Consider the following 22,539-nt stretch of genomic DNA (forward strand, 5'->3'; position numbering starts at 1 on the left):
ACTCCATTGAGGCTGAGAAAGGAGTGGCACTACAAAAGAGGTAACTACACAGCTAGAGGTAAAATGTCCAATATAAGGCTCAGGCCAGGCCAGCACTAGACGATGGTTATACACTCCCGGCTATGGCTAGAATGTTATCTTAGCTGGATTTTTCTTACTGTGTTAAAGAACATGACCAAAAGCAACCTGGCGGGGAAAGGGATTAATTAGCTTATACATCTATGTCACTTTTAGGGGGAAGTCAGGCCAGGAGCTCATTTGGTAACTGGAGGTTGGAACTGAAGCAGAGGCCATGGAGGAGTGCTGCTAACCGGCTTGCTCCCCAAGGCTTCCTCTACACTCTTTCTTATACAGTTCAGAACCACTCGCTCATTGTTGGCAATGCCCAAAGTAAGCTGGGTCCTTCTTCTACATCAATCATTAACCAAGAAAAGAAAAATTGCTCATGGATTTGCCTACAGGCCAATCTGATGGAAGCATTTTCTCAACTATGGTTTCTTCTCCTCAAATGACCCTAATCAAGAGTCAAGTTGACAAAATATCAAACCAGCACAGATGAGAGCAAGAGCAAGCATATCTCCTTATAGTATATGTGATTCTGTGTCTGTAGAACATATGCTTAGCATGTGGTAAGTATGAGCCAGGAAGGGTATGCTAAGTTTTGAAGGTTCACCCCTCTCTCCCGAAACATGCTATTTATGAGTACATACTGTCATTTTCTCTTCTTTGCAGAGATGGGAACTGAGTCTGTGTTCAGGCAAGCAACATTTCCTAGATCACAGGGCTAAGCATATCTGGGACTTGAACTAAAGCTGTGCTTCCAGATGATGCCAGAACTTTTTTTCTAAGCACAAGTGAAATCTATTGTGAGTAAAGTCTCCAGCAGGTGGCTCATAAATGGGAGATGAGCCAGTTCTTTTCTGAGGGGGATTGGAAACTGTCTATCAGATGGTAGATATAACGACCTTCAATCTGTTCTCCCTTTTACAGGGTATGGACTGCAGGTAGAGTCCAAAGACTTAGTTTCTAAGTTAGAGGTTTGTCTCCTGCTTCTTTTCTCCAAAAGTATGATTCAGCTCCCTTGGGAACAGAAAAGAGACACTGTTTGGCTTGACTTCCTAGTGTGCCACTTCTCAGGCGATCTTCTTGGTCAGGATTACAACAGCTAGGCCCCAGACAGAGGAGTGAAAGCTCATCAGATCTTACAACTAAATGTGCCCCTGGAATCCAGCAGCATAAACTCACTTCTCCTTATCAAACAAACAGAAAATAAGTTTGGGCAGGTGCTGGACAGCTAGGCGTAACCTTGAAAGGGAATGGCCAAGGATGTGGGAGAGTTTATATGCAGAGGCCGGCTTGTATTCCCTTAGTAATTTTTGACAGTCTCGTTTTCAGCACCCTGAGGGAAAATTTTAAGACATTTGGCCAAATCAGAAGAGCCCAGTGTTCCTTTGCAGGCACTGCACAGGAACGACACTAAATCTTTCAAGTCCAGATCTACCATGTAACTCCCTAAATACTGTGACTACCTGTTGCCAGGAGTATATACACCTTGGCAAAACAAAGGTTCATTTTTTTTTTTTATCATTGATATGACTTTTACAGTTTGTACTGAAAGCAGTCTTTCAGAAGCAGGCCAAGGGTTTGATGAAGTATGAAGTATGAAGAAGTATGATGAACAAGACACAGAGTCAAGGGAGAGAGTGTCTTTATGTCCTTGGCACCTTGGTTTCCCATCTGTGAAGTGGAAACAATGGTGATGAGAGGGTTGACTCCAGAATATGGGGATAAGAACCATGTCTACTTGATGGCAAATATTCTCTGCCTCGTGTTGGAGAGAAGAGGGTGAAATAAATACCCATATGTCTGTGTCTATCAGAAACTGAGAAAAAGAGTGTTCAGAAACAAAGCTCAGGGTGTAAATCATGAAGACTTTCCAATCTGACACTAGCCCACTATGGACTCCACATAGCAATGTTGATGGACAGAGATGAGAAGACTCATTGAATTGGGGCAATGGGGTCCTGAAGCATTATCAGTAAAGTAAAAATATTGACACATCTCTTCCTTAGTGGAGGACTGACTATATATTTGAATACATCCTTAAAACAAAATACTAACTGATCACTACCAGCCCTCCTAACTATATGTAATAGTTTTCTGATATATAAATTAGGGGTATTTAAACAAACTCAACTATAAACTTGTAGTAAGGACTCAAATAGGGCACAGTGAACATTTAACAGGGTTAATGAAGATGACAATATAAGGTTTTTTTTCTTTATAGACATTAATTCATTTTTCTTTAAAGACATATGTTTTTATTTTATAATCTTAGTAGTAACCATTCCCAGTTTGTCAATAGGAAACAGTTTGAAAAATGGATAAGTGTAGAAATTAGTAGCGGAACAGAAATAACATTTGAAGATTATTAAAGCGAAAACATCTGTCCCAGGTTGCATCACACTGAGACTTAGCTGCTATCAGAATCTTGGGCAAAATCCCAAAGAGATTCCATTCATCATCAATGCTCTGTCTCAGTTAGCTCCTGCCTAGAGTCAGGCCTACTTGGCTCCCAGCCCCACGTAGCTCCAGTTCTACCACCTGTGGTCCCTTTATCTAGGCCTCCAGGCTCATCTTGCTCCTCCACTCCCATTTTGTCTCTAAGTGGATGAAACACTGAGAACTTCAGCTCGTGGAGGAGCTTCTTGGGCCACCATGCTATAATCGTTGCAGTGTTGTGAGAGGGGCACTACACGGAGGATCAGGACAGACTCTATAGTAACTCTGGCTCCTTTAGGAACCTGGACAATGTGCTGACCCTGGCAGCCTCCTTTCCACTCACTGCGATAGGAGGGATGATGACAGTGCCTTCTCCAAAAGCTGACATGGGCATTTAACAAGCTCCCTGACATCCACTACATAGGTAAACGGGGGAGGTTTTGTAAAAGCTCGCTGTTTGGGCTCTGTTTTTAAAATCTAACAATAGTCTCAGCAGTAAATGATTATAAAAATGATACTCACTGTAAAGTTTTTGAAACATATCCAAAATAAGCATCACCCTAAGGTTAGTACCTCTAAATACATTAGTGTATAATGCATATGTGTGTATACATATATATGTATACTATGAATATGCATAAAGGAAATTTCTACAATTCTTATCATATATGTGTCTTACACATATCACTTGGGTGTTCTCTACATCAAATAGTTAATAAATTATCAGGTTGCTTTTTATTTGTAAAGCAATACTTACCCTACAAAGGACAGATCTAGATTTCTTACTTGTATGATCATATCTCTTGTCATTCAGTGTAAAACTGATTATTCCCCATGAATTGATAAAGTAAATGAGGCTCCGAGAAAAGAAATAATTTGCCTATGATCAAATACTACAATGTAGGCATTTCAGTTTCAGGTTCCTGAAATAACGTCCCATTTTGAATGTCATGTCTCTTGGCCATACTCTATACCATGTTCAGTGGTGTCACACTCTTCTGTCATGTGTGGTGTTTTGCATTTCATTTCAATATTGCATTAACTTCAAGTACATAGATAAACATTTATCTCTTGTTCCTGGCATACGGTAAATACTTAATAAATATTTAGAAAGGGAACACTGAGAAGAACATTCTTATTACTAAATATTTAAACACATCAGTTGGTTTACTTGCTTCAGGTACATTCTTTAGAGACAGGACTGTTTGGCTGAATGCATGTTTGATTATTAGAAGTTCCTGACACATAGAACATATGGTTCTATGACACACACAACATATGGTTGCTACCATATCCAAGAGGCTGAAAGAAATCCTTGGATCCTATAGTATGCACAGGGTAAGCTTAGAATACCTCCTAAGTACAGCTTGCTATCTTCAAGAGGTTGGGGGACTGGTTTGCTTCCCATCCATCTGGCAAGAGTCATTAGTTCAGAACAAACACAAGAGTTAGTGCTTTCTACTGAAGTGTGCTGGAACATCAGCTGCCTGTTGCCTGCTAGTTTGGACCACTTGGGAGCCTCTTGAACTTCCTCAGAACAGTAAAGTGACTGGTTAAGAACTCAGACTCTGCAGCAAGAAAGGCTTGGACTTGAGTCATGCATAGTCTTGCTTGATGTTTTTGCATCTGGGAAGTTTCTTGTGCTATGCAAACCGCATTTTCTGCATCTGGAAACTAGTTACATTAATCATAAAACTTATCTCTTTGGCTTAGTTTGCATTATTTTTTGTATAGAGTTTCTTGTACATCAGAGGTACTCAATTGTTACTCTTCAAAAATCAATATGGTAGCCACCAGGACATGGTCTTTTCCATTTAAGATAATCAAAATATTTTAAGGGTAACAATTCAGGCACTCAGTTGCACCAACTATATTTAAAGTGATCAGTAGCTACATATAGCTAACAGCTATTATACTGAAAAAACACACACACAAGCTGTGACCTCTTGGCAAGCAGTTCTGCTTGAGAAATGAGCACCCAGCAAGGAGAAGCAGCTGGAAGAAGTCAGTTTAGCAATGACTCTGCCCTCTGTTCTGGAAGAAGGAGCCCCTTGCATCCCTTCCTTCAGCTCTGAGAGCCGCATTCTGTTCTGCATTTTGAATTCCATCCAACAGCTTTTGTCACCCCATCTATCAGAGATCCTAAAGAAAACAAACATTTCCAAGCTCGTGCTTGCCTTGAATATGCTTTTGTGGGTGTAAGTTTGTTATCGGAGCTTAGTGAATTAGTTCTGCTGTTAATGGGTCACTGGGCTGAGGAGCTCCTTTAGGGACAACAATACTAAATTAATCACCCTTTGGATCTCCTCAAAGGGAAACCAAAAAGGAGAATTAGTTTCTGAGGACCTGGTAACTGGTGGAAGCTTCTAGTCCCAAAGACACAGGCAAACTTCCAATGTCTTATTAGTGTTTACTTCCCATGTGTGCTGAGTTGGCCAAAGAAAGGTGCTACAGAAATGGTCTGTCTAAGAGAACAGGGTGCCGCATGTGGAGAGCCAGTGTGCTTGGGAATGGGAGCCCATTGGGAATCTGTTTTTGAGGAAATACCCAACATAGTGGCTGTTTTTAGAACTAAACTTAAGGACACTTTATGGGTCCTGAGGTGGGTCACCCACTTTCCAAGTGACATCACTTTTAGGCTGTGTGAGACCAACACTAGGAAGCCCTAGCAGTAAGCATCCTGAATGGGAAAGAGGAAGGACCATTGGGATCATCAAATACTTTTCCTTTTGCCAGCCAAACCCCTTTTTCAGTTACAACACTCCTAACAGAGATAAAATAGCTGGACGAGGCCTTTCCTGGTTCAGCGCTGAGTTAGGCCCTTCAGCCTTCCTCTCACGTGAAGCATCCTCCATCCCACTACAAGAAGCAGAATGAACAGACCATCCAGAGTATTCAGTTCCTCCACCTAACCATCAACCAGGTCTCGTTAAAAGAATAGCATAAGACAGAAAGGGAAAGAATAGTTGATATCCAATGCATCATCAGAAGGAAATGACCCGAGTAAGCCTCAGTATTGTCATCTGAAAAATGGAATGGTTCCTGCTTCATAGATGTGCTGTGAGAATTGAATGAGAGGAAACATATTGAAATCTTTTACAGAATATAAATGGCTATACAGAAGGAAATACAGAAATAATTTTATGTACCTCAGAGAAGAAACTACCACAGCTAAACTATTACAGGAAAAAAGAGAGTTTATTCATTTTCTTGTGAGACAAAAGAAATAATCTCTTTATTTGCTTGCTGTAGTGGGGAAAGAGCTTAGGTGTTATAGTGGAATTCTGTAGTGGCCTACTGTGTGTAGTTGTGGACAGCTGATCACAGAGAAGCATACTCCAAGCTGTGATCATCCCAAGGAAGGAGTGTCTTGTTCTAATTTGTCAAAGCTGTTAACGTGACTCTATGTGAGCTTGATGTAGCCTGAGCTGGCAGGAAGTACAGGACATCCTGGGACCTAGATCACAAGTCCTTAGTACTGCTTCTGATGGTGTCTACGGGGCTGTAGGAAGTTAAAAGCCATCAGAGAAGATACCATACCCAATACTATGTGATAATTTAAGTTCTTAAGAAAGAATAAATTATTTTTCTCCAGCCCCCAATAGTGAATGAACATATGAAAATGGTATGTTTGTATGGACTTTGGTTAAATGAAAAGTTTCAACAAGGCACTAGGGTGGAACAACACAGCTGCAAGACTATGGGGAATCTTACGGATCAAGTTGAAAGATTTCTTTTAAAGTAGAGGTAGAGTGACCCAGAACATCAGACCCCTATAGTTCTTCTACCTGGGTTTACGGACATTTGTCCAAGCCATCTGGTACACATTCATGTGGAATACCTCTCTTCTCCAGAAATGCGAGGGAGTGAAATGCTATTCTGATTACTGGGAACGAAACTCTTCCATCTCAAAAAAAATCAGCAGCTTGTTTAAGGCTACCCTGGGGCAGGACTAGAGGCCAAGTCTGACATATAGTCTTGTGTCAGAGTGGGCTAAAATCAAGGATGTGGAGGGCCCTACCTGCATAGCTCATGAAGTTGTTGTAAGGAGTGTTGAAGAAGCTATGAAAGCCACAAGTGTCATTCCCTGGTCCAGGGTCTCCACAAAACTTGTGTTTGGGGGCTGGGTTGGTGTCATTGCAGAGGTCTCCAGTTTCAAATGAGGGTTCTGTCTCCATGCAGGGATCACTGCAGGACTGGATTTCTGAGATGCCACGGAAGATGTGATAGAGGCCCAGGCTGTGCCCAATCTCATGGATCATGGTGTGGGTGTGTCCAGGAATGCCATAGAAAGATGGGTTCAAGACAATGCCGCCTGCAAGGGGAAAACCAGAGCATTAGGCAACAATCTGCTTCAGGCTAAAGGAGTCCCTAGATCAATCAAAGACAAAAGGATGATACTTAAAATGACAGTCTTCTTTACTCTATGACCCTACTGCCCAATGGTGTCACAACACCGCTGCAAGTCCCTGGCTACCAAAACTGGGAGGAGTACCATGAATCACTTTGTATCATGTTTTAAGAGAGAACACTTATGCATTATCCTAAAGGGATGCTGAGGTACTGAAAACACATTATTCGAAGTAAAGAATTTTGATCTCTGCCCTGATCTGACATTCTTCTCTAACCTATTCCTTAGACAGGAACATACGCTCTGCTTTACACCCATTTTAAACGCTCCTATACAGATGCAACCCTCAGACAGGTCCACACCCCTCAACCCTAGCTTTCATTGTGCCTTCATTAACTCTGACACACCACAACTTAGTTCCCATATTTGAATCTCGTGACTTTATCTCTGATGCTGTAAAAACAAGAACACTAAGGAAAGCCCACACTGGGTTGTGCTCTGTCAAAGGATTGCTCCTGATGCCACCTGATGTTTATCGAGCATCTTATGTGTCCTCTAATGCTGTGCTGAGTCTAAGGTGTATGGCTTCTCTTACCATATCACAACTCAAACAGAACAACACTCATCCACAGAAAGTCTGAGTGACCTGCCTGTGATTAAGAGAAGTGTGGAGGTAGAATAAAATCAACATTCTTGGGTTCTAAAGTTGGGGCTCTTTTCTCTTTCCCAGTGTTAATGACTATCACAGATACTAGAATAAAGTTCTTATTGTCCTGGTTAAGCTTTATTGTCCATTGTAAAAAGTGAAGAGTCACCTGAAAGGAGAAGCCTCAAGGGAGGCATTTCCTGGATGAGGCCGGTCTTAGGTATGTCTCTGAGGGTTTGTCTTGACTGCTAATTTCTGTCAGAAGGCTCACCCCACTGACGGTGCACCGTTCCTCTAGAAGGCTGGCCTGGGCTGTGTAAAAGCTGTGTGTGAACTAGTGAGAGAGCCGGTCAGAGAGCAAGTCAGCAAGCCGCAGGCCTCTATGCTTCCTGCCTCCTGGTTCCTACTCTGACTTCCCTTGAGGAGGAACTGTGACTTGGAAGTGTAAGCTAAGTCAACCCTTTCTTCCTCAGTTGGTTTTGGTCTGAGTGTGCTATCACATCAACAAAATGAAACTGGAACACTGGCTAACTATGTGTAGAATATTTGATGAGTAGTAACACATCTAGAAAAGGTTGTGAGACCTAACTAATTAGTTCTAAGCAGGTTCAGTAACTCCTGGAAGATATTAAACAGCTACTTATTGTCTTCCTGCATGAGAACAAAAATTATACAAACTATAAACCTAGCAGAAATAAGTTTCAGGCTCTAACTCAGACCTGGAGTACCACGATCTGCATTTTAACAAGAGCACTAAATGACTTATCTGCCTGCTCCGGATTGAGAAATAGATGGCTATAACTCATATCTCGAAGAGGAAAAATCACCTAGTTTGTAGAGACAGAACGAACCTCAGTAGAAGCAAGGGATAGTACTTGCTCCATATGCACCTTAGACATTGAAATGAGACACACAGGCCGTGTGTCTAGACAAAGATTTGTGCTTTTAAACACTGGAAGTCATTGAGAGAAGGTTAAAATTCAGGTATGAGAGTCTTGTAAGCAGAGACATTGAAGCGTGAAGAAGTGTCTTATGGTGGAAGACAGGACTGTCATACCTTGTAGAGCTGGAATGGCATGTTCAGAGCAGACATGAGACAAGGTTTAGATTGGACTGAATTGCTTGATCTGTCCTCGGGATCATGGAGTCTATCAATTCTGCAATGCTTGGAGGCTTCTAACACAAAGATAAAGTGAATGTGTGTGTGTGTGTGTGTGTGTGTGTGTGTGTGTGTGTGTGTATGTGGTGAGAAGGGAAGGCAGAGGCAGGAGAAGAAGCAAAATTGAGACAGGAAATCTTTCTGAATTATTTTCTGTCAATCATAACCTGAAACATAATCCCACCCAAGGCTTTTTTTAGGGATAATGAAGTAACATCAGGAAAGAAGGGTTAAAAACTAGGGTTCTAATTAATTGGGTTTGATTGAGGCTACCATCCAGGAGTTGCTTATAATCAGCCACTTTCAGGATGGCGAGCTGGCAGCTTGCAGGCCCGTGGTTGCAGTGTGACCTTGTTACTAGCAATCCTCCTACCTCACACTGCCCTTATGCTTCTGAGAACCTGGCTTTGTTTCTCTAGGGAGTTTCTCTAGGAAGCTCTAAACTAAGTAACTACAACAGTGCTAATGACCCATGATCTTTCCAGAAAGTCCTGCAGTTGAGATGGGCAGGACAAGCCTAGGGATGGTGGTAAGATTAATGTCCAGCCTGGCTCTGTCCATTCTACCCCAGTTGACCCTTTTTCACAGAATGACGGCACTTGGCCCCAAGTCCTATTTCATTGCTTCTCTTAAGAGGTGAAATAGCTTGAGTCTGACATCATTCTGAAATACTATAACATGCTATGGATTAACAGCCTTCCCTATTCCTGGCGCTGATCCAGGCTCTGACATTCATGAAACCATCAGGAGTATTTTTCTCTGATGTTAGAAGCCCACTGCTCAGCCCTCCCCAGATGCAGATCGGGAACCTTCGGGTTGCTTTTGTTTTCAATAGGAGCAAATCTCACAGTTTAGAAGGACCCTGGGTGGTCATCTAGTTAACCTGCCTCTTGAAATTTTTAAGAAACCAACCCAAGAAAGGAATCTTGCCTAAGGTTATTCTGTGAAGGACAAGGAAAACCATGCCTTTGATTCTAGTCTAATCACTTCCCAAGACATCCTAACCACAAAACAGTGACGAGGCGAATCATTTCAAGTCTGCACGAACTGTACAGTCTCTCTGCTCAGCACCTCTCCATACTTGATGTCCAGCTGTCCTCCCACCATGTATCCCTGATCTCGGGGTTTCCAGATCTAAGAACTATTGACATTTTAGAGCACCTGATTCTTTGTTGAGGCCACTGTAGAGCATTTAGATTCAGGACTACTGCTCACCAGATGCCTGCAGCGTTTCCCATCTGTAATGATAAAACTGAAAAGAGTCTCTTAGGGACCAGATTTGCCTCATTTGAGTATATATATATATATATATATATATATATATATATATATATATCACTCAGGGGAATAAAGTGGGCCCTCCACTGTAGCCCTCTCATTTTGTCTGACACACATGCACACACACATGCACGCACGCACACACTAGGTTCATTCCCCTAAAAGTACAAGAGAACTAAGCCCATGATTTGGTTAAGCACAGCTTTCTCCAGCTGGTTTTCAGCTGAAGTTATAGAACTCTTCATCTTCCAAATACCATAGATTAAGAATAGCTACTAGACTCTGGGTTTACTACAGAGTGACCCTGCTGGCCCCAAGCTGCCTCCAGCACTGCCAGTCTGCTGAGTATTGAAATTCTCCAACCATGACTCTCACCGAGTCATCAGAACTCATTGTTACAAATGAGGAGAGCATTTTATTGAGAAAAAACAGTTAAACCACCTGTACTGTCTTGTTCAATGGAATATTAGATGGTTATTAAAAAACACTCATCTTTAGTGAAATGTAAATAACCTAGAAGGATGCTTTCCTTTGTGATTAGGTGAAAAATATAAGCTAGGAAGTAATTTTAAAACTCATGTATGTGGAAACATGTAGATAGCCTAGAGTATCAAATGAAAAAGAGACTTGAAAATTGTGCCTATGCTATAGTTTCAAGCCAATATAAGCAAAAATTGCCTCTGTACATATTTATGTGCACTGGACCAGAATATGGGGGAAAACCTCAAACACTGTAATTTTTATTATTTACAATCCCTGGTTCAGAAATGATTGACATTTCTGACTTGCAGTGATTAGTCTGCACAAACAATATACTCATGTGTTATGAGTATGCAAACTTGAGATGACAGAGAGCTCCCTGCATTGCTAGTGAATAGAACGTAGATGAAGTCCCTATATGATATGTTTCTGTTGCTTCTTTGGTGTCTTTTAGGACTGTCTTAACCCAGATGTGCCAGGATAATGTGCCAAGCAGGCCAAGAAGTATGCCTGGATTAGGAAAAGGAGGTCCAAGAAGAAATCATTTTCTGGACGATCAGAAGCTCATGCTGAGCGGCTGTCTTATTGGTGTGCATTACTTTGGATACACGCTGCTTGCTCTCTGGGTCTGAGTTTTCTCATCAGGAAAGCTAGTTCCTTCAGAGTATTGCCAGGTCATCAAAAGCAGGGTCAACTATGCCAGCTTTCTGTGAGTTAGACAAGTAAATGAGTGACTCCCATTGTTCCTGCTGCCTGCACCGTTATGGTTAGGCTGAAGTCTTCCTCACAGTAGGATCCATACTGGCTGCCTCTGAGTTACTTCCAAAGGAGCATCTAAGACTCACCCAAGTGCATTAGGGCCTCCTTGTCCCATGGCCAAGTTGCCACTCCCGCCAACTCCTCCTCTGAAGAGTTTGCAAAGAAAATATTGAGATGTGTTGATCCATCCAATCTAAGAATGTTCTTTAGCTCATTAACATCCATGTAGGCTCTGAAATACAAAAGTAACCTTGACTGTTACCACTGTCCCACAAAGGTAGTATTCAAACAGTAGGATCTCCCCCACATGATCAGGAGCTCTTACACTGGACACAGTAGCTAGGTTCTTTATAAGCACCACAGCATTGTGCTTCTTTGAAAATGTTGTGCTATCCCATTCTATTGAAAGGAAAACACTTTAAATTTATCTATGAAAAGCTGGGCTCAGTTTTGAATCTCGATGCACTGAGAACCAATGCTCCCATTTCTAAGGACTGTGTAATTTTGAATAAGAAGAGGACCACCTAAGAGAAGCATAGAATAAGCACACAGAGCCTGGGTGAGATCACATGTAATTTGCTCTTGGCTTCTCTGTCTCAGTCATTCATTATGGGCCTTAGTCATGTGGATCTGTCATAGAAGGTGTTTATCATTTCTACATTATTCTTGTAAGGAGGTATCATGGCGTTTTAAAGGATGAGAAGTGTGTAGTTCAATGTTTTTAAATAGGTCACCCAAAGATGCAACATTGGGATTCAAGGTTAATGCTGAATAGCTTGGAAGTGTATTCTCTTTTCACCGAGGCATGATGCTGACCCCCATCAACCATTCTACATTCTGGAACACTCTATTTCATTATCTGTGAAACAGACTATAGACATTGTGCCTGGTGTTGCTGTTATTGAGGTAGTCATGCCTTAGAAATAAATGAACTATTCATGCCACAGTAATCAGTTCTCCAAGATAGGGAGAAATTTGTTGGTAAGGGAACCAGGAAATAAAATGGAGAGGAGAGAGGAAGAGAAAGAAAGAGTAAGAAAGCACAGCAAAAAAGTGGGAGTGAGGGGAGACAGAGAATAAGGGAGAGAGACGAAGACAGAGAGAGAGGAGCTTTGAAACAGGAAACATGTATTCTATGTGCTCAAGAAGTAAGAAACTACCCTTGGGTAAACTTCCTCACTACAGCAGAAGCACTATGCATGAGAGGTTGCCTCTGCTCTGCTCAGGTTAGCCACAGGCAGCTTATTCTGTGCTCATTTCAATGCTACCCTCTCATGAGTCTCATTTCCAGCCTGCTTTTTAGGAATTCTTGTGAGTAGCTGACAATTATTGGTGGGTGAGGTTAGAAAAGCGCTCATGTGTTTGTGTCTACATCCCATATACCATATTCTTAAGGCAGTTGAGTATGGAGAAGGTGTCTTGTTCATCTCTTGGTATCTAGCTTTCAGCTGAGGGTTGTGTATCTAGTGAGACCTCAGTAAAAACCGATAGAGATAAATTTAAATTGGTCAATACAGAAGCCAAAATACCTTGGTCCTGGTCTCAGAGTCAGTGTCTGCTGACTCAGAGGCTGCTTTGGTCTCATCTATACTCCAGGATGAAATAGGATATATATGACATCTACTGTACTCTGGCCACTCCCATCATATGTCTCTCTGAGGTCAAATGTCCCTGTGATCTTTAATTTGATGACTTGTGAGAAGAAAAGATTACTGGCATAGAAAACACAGGCTCATAGTGGCTAATTCCAGGGATAACATTATCAGCTAAAATACTGATTCAAAACCATCCCTTTCTCTAGAAAACCACATCCGGCTTCTTCTGCTAGAGGCTTCATGAGGAGTTCTAATAACTATGCCATCTAAGATTGGAATGAAGACTGAAGTCCAACACTTATTGAGTACTTGCTGTATTCCAGCATGCCAGGTGGAGTGCACATGTATCATTTCTGGTACTTCAGTGTGTAGCCTGGGTAAAATTAATTGCTCCCAAGCTACAGCTTCAGGCTTGAATCCAGATCTTCTTAATATCCAGGAGTTGTGAGCAAGCTGCTTACCTTCCTTTGTTCAAATTTCTTTATCCAAAGAACAACAATGATAATGGAACCCCATTCTTAGAGCTATTTGGAGGACTAGGATAATGGAAGTGGAAATGAGTCTGGGGGATGGCCAGCATACAGAGAGCCCTAGCAAAGGTTTAGCAGTTGTCATGTATCCTCACCCTACAGATGAAGGAACAGGGTTGCAAAGGTTCCATAACTAGGGACAAGGCCGAGTACAATTCTATGCATGTCTAACAGTTCCTACCCGCCCTCTCTTTTAAGTTGACCCCAGCCAATGGGGGATGGAAAAACAATCCAGAGAGGAGCACGAAAAGGCAAAGGAGCTTAGAGTTTGCTTGGAGCAACCATTTCTACATTTTTTCCTAACTGATTTACCCACTTCCCTCAAATGATCTCCTAGACATAGAAAACACATTTTACTAGAGAAAGCCACCTCTGGCTCCATACTCTGAGATGAAAAAGTTTCATGAGAAAAAGATACAGGGAGAAGGAAGACATTTTAATTGGTTGTTTATTCAGTGGTAATTGCAGAGGCAATCTTTTCAAGAGGTGGTATTCATCCTAGCCCAAAGCAAAAATGTGGGTTGTTGGATCTTCTTTCTGGCTCTTATGTGGGGTTTTCTCATTCTTTGGGAAGGCTCCATCTTCCAAAATGTCCACGGCAACTAGCCAGGCTACTGGTCCCACTGGCCTTTTTTCCCCCTGTCTCTCTTGTTGCAGAAAAACCACCCAAAGAAAAAAGTAGCTTTGTTAATAAAAGCTCTCCCTCTGTCAACTGAGGTCTTCCAGCAGTGCTAAGCTGGGTGTCTCCCAAAGACATCATGGGAAAACCTTTGAAGACAGTAGTCTGTGTGGGTCTTTATTATCTCCATCATCTTATCTCTTGAAGATGATACTGTGGTTTTCATCTCTCACCTTAAGCAGTAGGTGGAAGAGAAGGTAGCAGAGGCAGAAAACTTAGAAGAAAGACTAGTCTGAGGATATTTATTTAACCCAAATGAAAGATAATTAGTTGATAAGTCCCCTTGACTTTTTGTTTGCAGCTATGAAAAAACTAGCAGTTAGAGTTTGGATATGAAATGCCCAGAGGTTCTGGTGTTAACACTCGATCTTTAATTGGTAACACTACTGGGGAATTTTTGAAAATCGAGGAGACTAGTTGAACTAGGTTACTTGAAGGTTATACCTGATCTTGAGTCTCTCTCTCTCTCTCTCTCTCTCTCTCTCTCTCTCTCTCTCTCTCTCTCTCTCTCTCTCTCTCTCTCTGCTTCCTGTTTTCCATGAGCTAAACAACTCTTTTCCCCCACCTGTCCACAGTGCCTGATGCTCTGTCTAGGCAGTGGGAGGCCTAGTAACAGATTCAATTCTCTAACACTATGAGCTACAATGACTTTTTTTTTTTGCACATAAGCTGTTTTTGTCATGTATATTGGTGACAGTGATAACGAAAGCAGCTAACATATTAGCCTTGTATATATATTACAAATCTGTGAAATTTATTTAAAAAATAACTTATGCGTCCTAGAAAGATCAATCGAACTTTAAGCATTGTTTCTTAACTTGCATGCGAATATCACACAGAGATAAACAGAGATACTTAAGTCTGGGAACAAATTGCTTTAACTTTCTGAGCTCCTAGTTCTGAGGCAGATCAGGACCACACTAACACACACCCAGACAGTAGAGCTCCTCTCTTTTTCCTAGCCTCCAACTTTCCCCTTCCTGAAGTAAAAGATGCTAACAGTTCCCTTTTGCATAGTACTCTCAGTCTCAGCTTCCATTGTCTGTTTCCCCATTGTCTAAACGTCTTTTTCAATTTGCAACCTCAACCATACAGGACCTCATGGTTTCCTTACCCAGAGCCCCCTGCATGTTTTCTAGCTGCTCCTTAGTTAGCTTCTGTCGCACAACATCGCTTCCTGAATTTTAATCACGTAAAATCTTTCCTCCTTGGGAAGTCTGCTACTCAATCCTGATCCCCTCCAACTGAATTTCAGAGATCAGAGAAACCAGCTCCCATGGGTGTTGAGCACGCTAGCAACCCAGTGGGTGATATACGTAGCTCCATACTCACGGGGCACTATACTAAACCCACAAGGCACTTATTGGTTAGTGTTGGCTACCCCCACTACATTAGTTACTGTTGTGACCAACAGTCTAAGTTCATCATTACCAGTAGTTGAAAATGAGGATACTGATCTAATTGTTTTCCTAATCTTTAGCATTCTGTTTTGTGTTTTACTCATACCGCGAGAACCAATCTCATTCATTAGACTGAGGATTCAAATAGTTATGTCCCAAATCATAATTTCCATGGCTCTTGAAAACTTTCTCAAAAACCCACAAGGAGGTATCACTCATTTGAAGTTATTGGGCACTTGTCTTTTGAGTCAGATAGCATCAAACCTGAGTGACCAAGAATAGGGCCCAATGAAGTGAGATGATTTGCCTGTGCTCACATCTCACCAAGAAAGAGAAGGACCAAGCCATGGATCTGGCTTTCTTGGCTTATGTACATCTGATCTTGATTTCAGCATCTTTCTGTTGGTGAGAAACTATTTTCTTCAACTGTGTATAGCTTAGCAAACTTACCATGCCAAGGGATGGTAGTCCTCCAGCTTCCTAATCGGGATACCTGCATGCAAATGGTGCATGGATATTTAGCCGCATCTCATCTCACTACACACTATCTGCGGCCTGCTCTGTAGCTTAAGGTCTGTGTCTGGCCAATGGGCTTGTGAACTAGATTGCTGCTGTCCAGCTTACAGCCTACTAAAAATGAAATGCACAAGAAGTAGGCATGTATTTCAAAGGAAAAAGTTATGGAATCTTTGCATTTAAGAAATGCTTTCTGGAACAAGTTGAGAACCATGTAGTTTTGATTGAAAACATTTTCATAACCTTACATTACACAAAATGAGAGCAAGGCAGAAAATATTGAAGTGTCCTCAAGCATTTTTGACCACAATCACAGTGTGGCCCCCACTCCTGCCACATCCTCCATCTTTGCCCAAACCTCACAATAACACAAGCAACCAAGTTTTGGAAATGGTAATGTATACTACAATGCCCCTGTTAAGACTACGTCCCCGCCCCACAAGCTATTTCTCAGCAGCACTGTCTGTGTTTCTTTTCCTCCTGCACATCTCGTGCACCTGGATTCCACAGTGAAGGTTGTGGGTCCCTGGAATGTCTGTTTCGGGGGGCCCAGCTCTGATTGCCAAGGCACCCAGACTTTAGCCTTTTGCCAGAACTACATTTCAAAGCCATGAGTGCAGTCCTGGAGGGAGATCAAAGCTCTCTCAACTCAACTGTCATTAGAATATTTTCTTTATGCATCTCACTTGCTGCTTAGTGCCAACAACAAATTTCCTAAACGCACTGGCCTGAGATGGTACAACTCTGTAATAATATGAATGAGCGAGCTGTCAGGGCCCGTTTTATTGAAAGACAAGCAAAAGGGGAACCACATTCAAAACGCCAAACAACAAACCCCTTCCATGAAGTCATGGGAAAAGGTCTAGGAAAGACCGAGCTCTTTGGGTACTAGAAACTCAGAACCCTAGTTGCACTATTTACCCATTTGAGAGAAGAAGGATCAGAGGTATGGCTCACAGGAAGCCCAGGTCAAATCTCATGTGCTCTGATTTCTATTCAGATACTAAAGCAGGTTGCCTTTCAGCTGACTTCCTCTGTGCACAAGTGAAAGCCTTATTCTCCTGGGTTGCTCCCTGGGCCTTTGATGGGCGCAGTCTGGTCACAGAGGATGGCGCTGGACATGTGCTGGTGACCTCAATTTGTGGAGCATTTGTCTGAGCTGAGAGTGGGCCAAGCTAAAAACAGTTCTTTTTGGGTTAAAAGAAAAGGTAGCAGATGGCTATTTTAAGACAGAGACAGAGGAATTTGAATTCTTCTTCTGTGAACTGCCTTTCTGACCTTGAACATGTGACTCACTCTCTGACTCTCAATTTCCTCACCTGTAAAATGGATGCTACAAAATCCGGCATAGAAAGGAGCATCTAAAATTCAGAACGATGGTCCATCAGAAAGTACCTAGAACACCAACCTCCTCATGAAAAGGCTCAAAGATAGTGGTTCTCCTTTGAACTTGCTCAGCTCCCATAGCCTATTGGGCTTGTATTCCATCACTGACCCCGGCTTCCATCACTAAGGGCAGTGTGTGTGTCCTTCCTCCTCCCACTGTGGGTCACCCTGCTTCTCCAGCTCACAAAACAAGGCCCTGTCCCATCACTGTCCTGTTCCCAACTCCAAATGCAGCTTGCCATCTCCAAGGAGCCCCATGGATTCATCAACCATGACTTCACTTTCACAACACTCCAGACCATTTGAAAATGATTATCAGAAATAAAGATCAAAGCTGTGTGAGGCAAGTCATCAAAGCAAGATAAACCTCAGAATGTTTATTGCGTCCATATTCTTGTTCTAAACAACAGACTTTCTCCAAGCTGTGACCGGTTCTAAAACCTGAATTTTGTATTTTATTTCAAGGTCCCTAATGATCTGGAATTTATTTTCCTGTTTGGCTTCACCATTATAAATGCGTAAGTTTCCCTTGCTTCTTTAACAAAAGACACACACAAGCAGTTCTTGGAGGGTATATTAAGTCCTTGGAGTCTTGAATGTTTGCTTTCTGAAATAATAGCTTTAATATGAAAGTTTGACCCCAAGAAAAATATAACAGCAACAAAGATAATTGAAAAACTGGTTGTTCTTTCATTCATTCATTGAACATCACATTCTTTCATTAACTCCCCAATTTCCTCCCTTCTTTCCTGTCTGTCTGCCTTCATTCTTTCTTTTCCAACTTTCTTCTTCTCTCTCCATCATTCATTCTTTTGCTCCCACTATCATCTATCAACAACATTCATTGAGATACATTTTATACTATGGATAAACTGGTCATAAAAATAGGGGGAAAGAAACAATTACTATAAAAAGCTAGAGATTTTATGAATGAAGTGAAATAATTAGATGATGATAATAATAGTAACAAAAACAACATAGTGAGATAATACCACTTAAGGGGTTTCCTTCCTACTAATCCTGTTGATATACTTTCAAAAATATATCCTTTTGACATTTAAAAAAATGGAAGTCTAAGTATGGTTATCCCCTTCATTCCTGTGAAGAAACTATGATCAGGTGAGGTATCAACAGTTTTCCTAGGTCCTTTCACTTGTAGGTGTCATGATGAATCCAGGATGGGTGCAATGGGATAGGTGTGAATATTTGGATTACAGGACGTGTTGTATTTAGTCTTGGGTAGGGGGCAGCCGGGGATTAATCAGAATTTTGGATTATTTTTAAATGAGATCAAATTAAGTAGAGATTTATAATCTTCATGAGGAAAAGAAAGCATTCAAAAAGGGGGAAGATGTCAGTAATTATGTCTTTCATAAAAGATACCTGGGTAATAAGAATTAGTGTAAACGACTACTTGATGATGAATGCATTTCATTTAGAACTACACAGCTGCTATTTTTCTCATTTGGCTTTTTGAAAATGGTCTTTAGAAAGCATTGGGTAGACGACAGAGGCAAGAACATCTGGTTCTTAACCAGTCCAGCTCCACGTATTTGATTAATGTGAAGCACACCTCAGGACCCAGGCCTGTCCCCACCATTTTGGAAGCCACCCTGTGCTCTTTCAGCACCAGTTCTTCCTCATATCAGCACTAATCCACATAGATAGTTACTAACAGGGACTTTCAACATGAATAGGTTCATGTCAGCAGGCTTTGTGCACTGTGAAGTGTTGTATATCCATGGCTCAACACTGCTCACAGGAGGGAAATGCTCCTGCACACACAGACAAACAGTCCTCTCCCTAATCTTTATTTATTGCTAGAGAATAGTACCTTTGTTAGTCCCAGGAGCTTAGAGGTTAGTGGATTTCAGAGCAGCCCATAAGTCATGAGGTATCCCTGGCTACATAAGAGAACATAATACCTTGCAACATAATAATATGTTTTAGAAGAGCCATTATAGGAATATGACAATTTGTGTCAAACTACTGCTTTCACAACAAAACCATGGAGCTCTAGACCCACAGCTTTCTCTTCCCACCATCTAGTTTCCTTCCTGTAGAATTCAAACCACAACTGATAAATTGTACAGTTGCCCACAATGAAAGAAATATGCATAGCTCACTAAAGCCCTAGGGTTTGTCTTTCTCATTGAAAAACAATTAAAAAAAGACAAATCCCATGTGTTTCACAAGTTGTAGTAGCCATGATGTTTTAGGTACAAGAGGTTGTTCAGAGACTGTAGACTTTGGCTCTAGTTTTAGCCATGTTTGCCACACAGCAGATGGAAAGACTAGCTAAATAACACCGAATTTAGGAAGGATAAACCAAGAATTACATCATCACCAACAGTTGTCAATATGGCAGCATCTGGAATTTATTCTGGACCATGGTTCCATATGAATCACATAATCCTAGGCAAATAACAAATGTATTTTAAGTTAAAACAATAAAATTACAACAGTAGGTGTAGATCTCTCTGAGTGACCTTTAACAAACCTAATAACTTCTCCAGATTTTGTCTTTCCTGGGATGAAAGCAGAGATGGCTTTCACAGGGTCATGTGACCATAGAGCTCAATTTAGGGAAAGGATATAGGAAACATGATGTCAAGCTGCTTGAAAATATCATTAAATTTAAATTAATTTTTGGAATGAGGATGCTACATTTAGGACTTGGAGGAGAAAGAGGTGGAAGGCTTGCCCACTTCCCAGGTGTCACTGTCGGCGGCCAAGGGACGTTCACAGGGTCTCCGCATGTCATCTAGCGTGACTCCTTCACTGGAGTGCTAAACACAATGCATTGAATGAGACACAGGAGCTGAGAAATCCTTTGAAAGCAGGATCTCGCTCTTACTTTTCTAATTGCATCAATGTCCATGTGTGACCTGATCGTTACCTTTAAAGACATCAAATCCTACATTTGTACCCTTGGTTTATGTCCTATCCTAAACAGCTTTGTCATTAGGAACCAGAATTGCAAAAGCTGATTTGAGAACGTTTTGATCTAACTAAGAGTAGATCTTCAAGTTTTCTGTTTTACACACAAAGAATTATAAGTAAGAGTGAAGAAGTGTGTCCAACTTTATGATGGCCACTGTGCTACTAGAAGAATCTCCTTTCCTCCTTCTTTGTGCATGGCCAAACCACAGGCAAACTGTCTTTCTACAGGGATCTTCTTGGGAAAAGTCTTTGCTTGTGTAGGTCTTCCACCTCAGTAAGACGCTGAAACACTTTGTGCTTCTGCAGTGTTACAGTCACCAGTGCCCTCTATGGCCATAAAAATAGTTCAGTAGTAGGGAGTCAAGCTCAAGGCTAAGGGCTGTGGTTGGCCTTCTGAACTCACAAAAGGCTGGAATCACAAACATCAGAAACGTAAAATGGAGACAGTGTTCTCCCCGTTGTTTTACCACCAGACCACTAAACCCACCTAGAACTCGGAAAAGAGACAGAGTAGCAGAGGGTGAAGGGGAAATGAGAAGGCTCATTGTGCCACTTGCGCAAACAACTCTGCAAGGAGAAAGTCTCTGCTTACACATTAGTTCACTACTTTGGTGTTTATAGAAAGCAAGAGCGGAGGTGTGGAGCTTCCCTCTAAGGTGGCAGGAATAACCAGTGCTGAGTTTAAGGGAGCAAGCTGAGTTGAGATCCATTTAGGAAAGTGCCCACTAAAATGAAATGCACTGTTCTCTGTAGGTTTACCCTTCCCTCACAGCCTCATTGGCTATATTTCCTAACTGGAAGGGAATTTGACCAAGTTCTGAGGCTGTCATGAGCTGTCAGTGTCACCAGTGGATCAAGAAAGGGAAATGAGTGCTGAGTGTGCCAAAGTTAGGATGGAAAATCCCCAATCGTCTCCTAGTGTAGTGAGGCCTTCAAAAGGGCATCCAGTAGACCTGTCTGTCCAGGGAATTAGAAATGTGAACGCACACTGAATCTATGAAAGGGGTGAGAGAAGAAGCCCCTCAGATCCTTGTAAATTGGGAAGCTTCCAAGGATGGGCTACCTATGGCAAGGAGGCAGCTTAAGGGAATGGTAATGACTACGTGAGGAACAGAAGGACACCTTTCTGTCCTCCAGGTCCTTTACTCCATAATATTCAGTGGACCTGGGCCACACACATGCCTATTGTCTCTGTCAGAAGTGTGCAATCATAGTGTGGCATGCTGCTTATCTCTCCAGAAGAGAAATGCACTAGTATTTTAGTATACATAGGGCTTTTAGAATTTAAAGAAAAACTCTAAAAGATATGGAACTCATAGCAGCTAAAATCAAAGGGCAGTGGTAATGGGTTCAAAAGTCTCTGACTCTTATGCTAGCCTTGAAATTCTAGAATGAGGGCTCAGCATTGTGAAGCAGGTGAGACTGGAGTTTGAAGGGAAGACATCAGAAGACTTCCCAAGGGAGGGATGTCCCCAAACAACAGTTGCAAAATCATTGTTCTTTGTAGTGCTCATGTCAGCTGCTACTCCAGGCACCCCATCAAATCTAAACCACCCGGTGAAGCAGACTGTCACTTCCATCATTGATGCCCTGGAGGAAGCAGAAACACAGAACTAAGTATGACTGTTCTAAATGGCTTGATGGAAGTACACTCTAAATGTGCTCGGTCTCCCACACTTGAAGTGGGGAACTGTGCGGTTTTGCATACCTCACTCTTTGGAGCTCCCTGCTAGCCACATGTTTTGGAGCCTTCTAGACGCTGCTGATACCAGTTTCTCCTGCATTCTGCTTCCAATGACTAAAATGTCACACAGTGTTCAGAGATGGAAACCGACTGAAGGTTAACCTTACTCAGTAGAAAAACTTGAAGAAAGCCCCAAATTAAAGTAGAGAGAATTGGACCAGACACACCACTGTGTTCATTGTGTTTCAACATTAAAGCAAGCATGGTCAAAACATCTAGCATCTTCCACCAAACTAGCATGTGCCTCCTTACGACCACTGCCAGCACAGCATGGGATGGTTTTGAGGCAATATATCTTCTAACACAGCTAGACATTTGGGATAATTGTCAAATACACTACTGTACAAACTCAATAAGCTTGGTATAAGTCATGTGACCTTTATATAACAGCACAAGATCTGTGGCTGGTCCTTAAAAGAAAGCATCTTAGGAATGAAAGTAGTCTGGGTAAATATGTTCAGTTTGTATACTGCAGTCTGTTTCCCTCTTTGTTATGAGCCTGTAAGAATGCAGTCTCCCCGAAATAAGAGCTGTCATGAGGGCAGGGGTGTCTATGTGTACAAGGAAGCAA

The 22,539-nt window shown here is 41.8% G+C and overlaps 1 protein-coding gene across 1 annotated transcript in view; it reads right to left on the bottom strand.

The window, feature by feature from the left end:
* Pappa (pappalysin 1) overlaps positions 1-22,539 on the bottom strand; it is a 231,629-nt gene that overhangs the window by 165,375 nt on the left and 43,715 nt on the right. The window contains exons 3-4 of the mRNA XM_038334912.1: positions 11,262-11,407; positions 6,524-6,817 (exon numbers count right to left, since the gene is read on the bottom strand). Coding sequence (XP_038190840.1) covers positions 6,524-6,817; positions 11,262-11,407 — 440 coding nt within the window. The remainder of the gene's footprint in view (positions 1-6,523; positions 6,818-11,261; positions 11,408-22,539) is intronic.

The sequence above is a fragment of the Arvicola amphibius genome, chromosome 6 (assembly GCF_903992535.2).
Source record: "Arvicola amphibius chromosome 6, mArvAmp1.2, whole genome shotgun sequence".
Classification (NCBI taxonomy): Eukaryota; Metazoa; Chordata; class Mammalia; order Rodentia; family Cricetidae; genus Arvicola; species Arvicola amphibius.